We start from the raw sequence: 7,273 nt of genomic DNA on the forward strand, positions 1-7,273 counted from the left end.
GGAGAACCAGTCAGCTATTAACTAAGGGTCAGAGGAGCTACAATATTCCACATACTCTTTGCAATGGGTTTCTGCTATTAACCCTTTGTTCAGTGGAACAGCTGTATAATGCCATCATCTGGTAACTGACCAGTAGCTGTTTCAAACACTTACATTCAGGGTCAAGAACACAATCCCTCTGCGATAACTGTGCAGGACTTTCCAAAGAGTCATGAGACAACAGAACCGCTGGTCTGTGTTTCGGCAAAGAAGAGCTGAGGTGCAGGAAAGGGGAGTGTAATGGTGGTTGTATGTAATTTATGCTCATCACTGCTTATACAAGAATGGTAAAGTAATGTGCACACTCAACCAGATATTAGTGCAAACCTAGTGTTTTCACTATTCACCCATATGTGACACTAACTCCACACCTGCCCAACTGAAGTAACTGTCTGTGTTAGCTTGTAACTTGCCAAATATCTACAGACCATTGCATGAGAAGAGGATGCAGGTCAAGTGAGGATGAAGAGAAGGCTGTAGGATGATTGAACTCTCTGGATACAGTCAACATTGGCCAGGCAAAGCACTTCAGGTACTCTTGGATGGATTTTTGGTGATCAGAGCATATCACCTGGAAAATTTGGTATGGGAAAGTTAACAGAGCCCAGTTCTGACTGAATTTATACTTGTAAATCTGGAGCAATGCCATTCAAGTCAATGATATTAAATTAAGAACTTGTGCCTAAGAATGTATCTCATGTACTGCAAAGAGGCAGTGGCTTAATTTGGACTCTCAAGAGTGGAGAAAATAATATATATATATATATAGATAGATAGATATAAAAAAAAATATGGCAATGAAACACATTTATAAATAGCTTCGGTGCAGGAGAGATAAATGCAGTGACAGTTTAACCCATGCATTTGCCATGTGTTTACATCAATGGAGCCAAGAGTTTAGCAGGATTCAAAGAGGGACTGGATGTTTATATAGATAAACATAAAATGCAATTAGAGTAGTGAGGATTCTTTCAAAAACCCTTCGAAGGGCTCTAAACGTTCCTGATTTGCACCGCAAAATTTGTCTAATTAGTGGGTGCAGGTTATTTCAAAGCTGCCTATTGCAGGGTGTCTTCCACTTCCTCTGAAGCATCTGGAACTGTCCACTGGATACTAGGTTAGATGGACTATGGATCTGATCCACTCTGGCAATGTCCATCTGCCTGTTTATTGTGTAAATCCAAGACTATGTTTTTACTGATCTTCCTTGAGCTCCTGGGAGTCTCTAGACTTGCATTGAGAGCAGAAAGATGTCTCGCTAAATGTCATTCAATCTCCTGTCCTTTTTCCTTTTAGGATGGAAAGTTCAGAACTCCTCGGACCTGCCCAGTACATTATGTCAGCTGTCAATAACACCAAATTCAACTCTGCAGTGTTTCTTCTCACCGGGTTCCCAGGTGAGGAAGACGTCCATATCTGGATATCTATCCCCTTCTGCTTAATGTACGTTATTTCGATAGTAGGAAATTCAGTCATTCTGTTCATTATAAAAACAGATCCAAGCCTCCATGAGCCCATGTACATTTTCCTTTCCATGTTGGCCATCACAGACCTTGCCTTATCGATATCCACCATGCCGACGGCACTGGGTATATTCTTGTTTAACTCTAGGGAGATCAGCCTCGATGCCTGTTTTGCCCAGCTGTTCTTCATCCACTTGCTTCAATGCATTGAATCCTCTGTGCTCTTGTTGATGGCCTTTGACCGCTTCATCGCGATCCGTAACCCACTGAGATATGCCTCCATCTTAACCCTGCAGAGAATAGGCAAGATGGGATTGGTGTGTGTGCTAAGAGGAGTGGCTGTAATTCTCCCGCTCCCTTTTCTTCTTCAACGGTTCCAATATTGTCGATCCAATGTCCTCTCCCATTGCTACTGCCTAAACCAGGACGTCATGAAGATGGCTTGTTCAGATATCAGAGTAAACAGTATCTATGGCTTGTCGGTTGCACTCTTGACGGTGGGGTTGGACTCACTGCTCATATTCCTCTCTTATGTGATGATCCTCAAAGCAGTGCTGAGCATTGCATCCCCCACAAAATGCCTTAGGGCCATGAACACCTGCGTCTCCCACCTCTGTGCTGTCCTGCTTTTCTACACGCCAATGATCGGCCTTTCCATGGTACACAGATTCGGGGAGGGCTCTTCTCACTTGCTTCAGATTCCCCTGGGCTACATCTACCTGCTTATCCCACCCCTGATGAACCCAATCGTGTACAGCGTGAAAAGCAAACACCTTCGTGAGAGGATAATCAGGGTGTTCATCAAGTGAAGAGTCAGTTCATCATCCAGCTCCAAAACCGGTGACACAGGATACGAAAAATATGGGCCACCTACTCCATCCTGGACCCTTAAATCCAAGACAACATGAGCTACTGATCTGTGCTATGTAGAGACAGGTTCAGAGAGGGTCTAAGGCCTGGAGCAATGGGAGAGAGGCTGGTGAGGGAGGACAGTGCAATGGGTGAAGGAAGCCAAGGCAGGCAGCAGCGTTTTAAAAGTCACTTTGTTCATGGAGAGCCAGGGGACCAGTGGGATCTTGGCCCATAAAGAGCCACATTAGTGGCTGCTCCAACCTCAGAATTCCTCTCGATACAGTCAATAAAGAGAAGGGACGTGGATGTTGTTTCCCATTACACCTGGTTTGTCACTGTCCCGTCTGTGGTTAAACATTCACAGACCATGAAAAAGCTGCAGAGCTGTTCTGCAGTCACACCACTGGCCCTTCCCGAAGGCTCTGGGTGCTGTGTGATCTATGAGAACTGCACCAGCTGTGGCCAGGGGCTACTGAAGGGGCACAGACACTCACCCTTCCCCTATGCCCTCTGCCTGGTCTTTGTGACAGCGTCATCTCAGACACATGATTTATGCAGGAACCCCAGAAGAAGCCATTCAGGCAACCCCCTACCCCCATTCATGGCTTTGCACACAACACACATCTGAGGACACTCCCCCCCGAGACAGAGCACAGCGGCGTGTGTGAGTGAGGGCCTGACACACAGGAGTCCTGGCACGAGACTCAGGCCCAGGTTCCCTCCTCTGCCCCCCTTTTGTGCTGCCCCAGCAATGAAAAGGGGTGGAAACGGTCCTCATCTCCCCCACAGAGTCACAACTAGCGCCTATCCCGCCCTTCCCATTCACTGCAGGGTGACCACCTTTTCAAAATCAAAAGAGGGACAGAGGCAGGAGCCCCACCCCATCTGTGACACTGCCACACCCCTCTTCTATCCCCATGAGACCCCACCCTCTGCTCCCTTCCACCCCCTCTCCAGCCCAGAAGCTATAGCTGGGCCATGATGAAATGTGTCTGCAGAGCTAGAGCCACTGTGAGGACCACCAGATCCTCCACCTGCCCTGGACAGAGGGCTGGTGGACTCAACAGAAGCCTCCAGCCTGTGTCCCTGCCTCACAGGCTACACCCCAGGGGAGATGGAGAATCTGGGGCTCCCCACCCCAGCCTTGGCTCTCAGGATAGCTCTTACCGTGGTCCAGCTGGTGGCCTGGCCAGGGGGGCGGAGCCTCATGGGAAGTGGAGGAGTAGGGGGAGGAGCCTAGTGGGAGGAGATGGGGCAGGTGGCGGGGCCTCTGCAGAAAAGGAGCAGGGGTTGCAACAAGCCTGAACTGATGCTCACCCCAAAAAAGAGTTTGTGGGGGGTTTCCTGAGGAAAGGGGAAGGATGTGGCCAGAGGGTAGGAAATCTTGTGTTTTAGAGAAGACTGGAGTAATGCAGCCCCACAAAGGAGGCTATTGTTTTAAGTACTTCCGTCTGAGAATAAATTATTGCTCTTCTTATTACCTTGGAGGTAAGGGAAAGATGTCTGCAGGCCTACCTTTGGCCACTAGGGGGCACTCTGGCCCCCATCCCCAAGGCCTTAGCAAGAATGAGCTGTGCACTTGAAAGCTGTTACCGGTGGGCTGAGTTTCGCTCAGCCCCTAGGCTGCTCTGAACCCCACTGAGGCAGGAGAAGAACAGGCCAGCAAATCAAACCCCTGCAACTGGCTCTTTGCCATCCCTGCTCTCTGCAGTGAAGGGAGGAGCTCTGCTGGTGCAACAGAGAATCCGGCTGTACTTCTCACCGCTCGGATGGCTGGAAGGCTGGCCCTGTGTTCTCGGCATTGCTCTGTGACTCAAGACAGCTGGGTTTGATTCCTTTGCCCTGTGTGACCGTGGGGGAGCCATTGGATGTCTCTGAGCCCCTACACAGGTGACTAATAGCCCTGCTCTGCCTCACAGTGGTTGCGGGAGGATAAATACATTCCAGGTGATCAGATACTCTGGGACCCTAAGATCAGGGCTGTGTCAGGGTTCCGCAGAGCAACACCTCTGACATTGGTCTATAAAAGTCTTCTTATATCAGCCTCCTGTGACAGCTGCTTCTGGGAAGCCCCGTGACTCCAGCAATCTGTGGCAGATGTGGGGATTGCTAAGGAGTGACATTGAGGGGTGGGTAGTTGAAGTGTGAGGGGAGTGTTGGGGTGTCATGATGATGCGGAGCCTTTCAGCACAGTCACCAGACTGGTGTCTGCAACCATTGAGGCTGAATGGATGTAACTTCCAAACAATGAGGCAACAGCCACAGGGGCCTCATCTTAGACAGTTTTGTTGGGAGAAAGCAGTCTGAGGTCAAAGATCATCTCCACAGGTTGGCCCAGTAACATGGGCACGGCTGAGCACTGTGGTGACTGGGCCCAGGCTCACACGGGTTTCAAACTATTTGTCTGATACTGACCTTAGAATTACTTGGCTGCAATTTCTGGGATCACCTCTGGACCCTTCTTAAAAAATCAGCATCAAATTAGCTATTTGCCAGTCACCTGGTAGGCTGATTTAAGCCATAGGTCACATAGCACTTTAAGTAGTTCTGCAATTTGATGTTTGAGTTCCTTTAGAACTCTCGGGTGAATCCAATCTGGTCCTGGTGACTTATATTGTTTAATTTACCAGTTTGTTCTCAAACCTCTGTGATGGGTTGTCACCCCTGGGTTACAGTATAGGAGCTGGTGGAATTGCTGAGCCCCCTAATACTTCAGCTGGGCTGTCCTCTCTCACACGGCTCTGCTGGTGACACAGCCACGCTCTCCAGACCCTGTTATCACTCAACACAGCAGCAGGTGGTGCCACAAGCCCAGCTGAGCTACCTGAGTGCTTTACCTAAGGCACTCAAGGATAAATAGGAGACAACAGCCAATTTCCCAGCTTCTCAGCTTTACTCCCTTTCTGGAGAACAAATGCAGAATTATGCCATCTTGCACTGCACAAGGATGTGTACAATGCAAGCTCGTTAATATAGGTCATTTTCCCCTCGATGTGGGGTAGATACGCAACAGCCTTTGTTTACAGAGCTGACATTTTGGATCCCCAAGAGAAATCGGAAGTTTCTCATCTCCTTTTCCCTTGTAACATAATCAAAGGTTTCACTAACTGAGTCTGTGACTGCCCTCTGGGTATGGAATGGCGTAAACCTCCCAGCCCGTCCATGGCTGGGCTATTGTGCCCATCAGCTACTCTAACCAGCCTTCCCATCTCTGTACAGCCCCCTGCACCCTGTATAATGACCCCTTACGCAGATCCTGTGGGCAGTGGTTCCTGTTGCAAGCCCTGGTAGAACGTCCATAATGAATCTGTGCTACAAGAGACCTGGAGAGGTTCCTAGAGCAGTTGTGGAGGCCCAGAGATTGTGGGTGGGTCTAGCTACCAGTGGATCACTGAGATCTGTGCATAACTTTGGGAATCCCTGGATCTTGGGTCCCTTTTCATTCTTCAGGGAGAAGGGAAGGAACCTTTTCTATTGGAATGATTTGAGGGATATTTCCATGTAGGAGCCTTGTGGAATCTCCCTTCGCTGGGCTGCACTCTGGGTTTGTAATGCAGGAAAAGGGCTACTGGGGAAAAATCTGGCTGTATATTATTATGATGATGATTTTATTACCGTATATTTTATTTTTTTTAATTTCAGCAAGATCACAGCTGTGATAGAATCATTGTTACCACTCAGCCACCATCAAGTAAGACATGTGACAAATTGGAACCATACAAACAGTGATGACAAGCCTGTTTTCCAGGAACAGATTCTGTAGCAGGGCTGGCACTGCAGACCTATTGGGTGGCATCACCAGGCATCCCCTGTGATTTGGCCTCCTGCAGTTTGCCATTGGCATGATGAGAGTTAAAGCTGGTGCACAAGAAACTAAGCAGCAGGGATTCCCTGATGGCCAAGTGGCCCCCAAGGGAATGTGCAGACATGCTTCATAAAGACAGTAGCCTCCCTATCTGAACAGATGCTGCCTGTGCAACCTCTCCGATGACTCCTTGTCCTTTACGGTGAAGAACTCTGGTGTCAGCGGCTCCCCTCTAGCAGGAATTGGGTACGTTGGCAGGTTTCACTGTCTTTAAAGTGTGAAGTTAAGGGTAAAGGCTGCAAGCTATTTATCTTGGCAGATGTTCTGTGCAGCAGCAAAGGATTCAGTTGGGATGTCGGAGTGTCTCAGTGACATTGGCTGGAGGGCAGGCAGCACTAGGTAGCTCGGAAACCCCTCCCCTACATCTTGTTGTCAGAAGTGTTGTCAGAGTGTTACCGGTGTGGTGCTCTACTTTCTCCAATGTTGATATCACTCGGCTGCGTGCGTGTGTTCCCTCTGTGTGCTGCCCCAGCTCTGCGCAGATAGCTGACCCAGCAGACCCCGAGAGAACCCCCAATAACCACAGAGTCCAGTAAGATGCAAAGCCACGTCAGCTAGGTTTATTGCGACCTTGGAGACAATTGCAGTTCCCTGTAGGTTTCTTAGCCTAACTCAGGGCATACTACGAGAAAGTGCCTCTTGGCAATGGACTCAGCTCAGTCAGTGGCGGGACTTTCCACTGCCCCCTCGGCTGGACAGAGACACTGCCCCAGGGATGCATTCTTATACACAGATATAAACCAGTTACACATCACACCTGACGTATTGAGGTGCAACCCCTCCACGCTGCAAGGTTCAACCTCTCTACGTATTAAGGTGCCGCCTCTCACCTTGTACATGTTGGTTCGATCAAAACAACTCTCTCCATCATAGTACCCTTTTGCCCCTGTCATTGGGATGGGCCAGCCAGTTCTTTGTTATCTGTGTGGAATGTGAAAGTATGTGAATGTTCTGCTATCTAGTGTTCAGTACCTTTTAGGTACGTAGCTTCTTGCAGCATCAGCCCTTTCCTTGCCAGCTTCTGTGAGCAGGGCCTGCCTCTGGCTTACAGCTT

At 49.0% G+C, this 7,273-nt stretch overlaps 1 protein-coding gene across 1 annotated transcript; it reads left to right on the forward strand.

Annotated features, from left to right (window-relative positions):
* Positions 1–1,375: 1,375 nt before the first annotated feature.
* Positions 1,376–2,311, forward strand: LOC123353400 (olfactory receptor 51G2-like). Its single transcript, XM_044994432.1, has one exon. It carries the CDS (start codon positions 1,376–1,378, stop codon positions 2,309–2,311), a length of 936 nt encoding a protein of 311 aa, XP_044850367.1.
* The last annotated feature ends 4,962 nt before the right edge of the window (positions 2,312–7,273 follow it).

The sequence above is a fragment of the Mauremys mutica genome, chromosome 1, assembly GCF_020497125.1.
Source record: "Mauremys mutica isolate MM-2020 ecotype Southern chromosome 1, ASM2049712v1, whole genome shotgun sequence".
NCBI classification, from domain to species: Eukaryota; Metazoa; Chordata; order Testudines; family Geoemydidae; genus Mauremys; species Mauremys mutica.

Coding starts and splice junctions, on each gene's coding strand:
- LOC123353400 (XM_044994432.1), top strand. CDS start 1,376: ATGTCAGCTGTCAATAACACCAAATTCAACTCTGCAGTGTTTCTTCTC.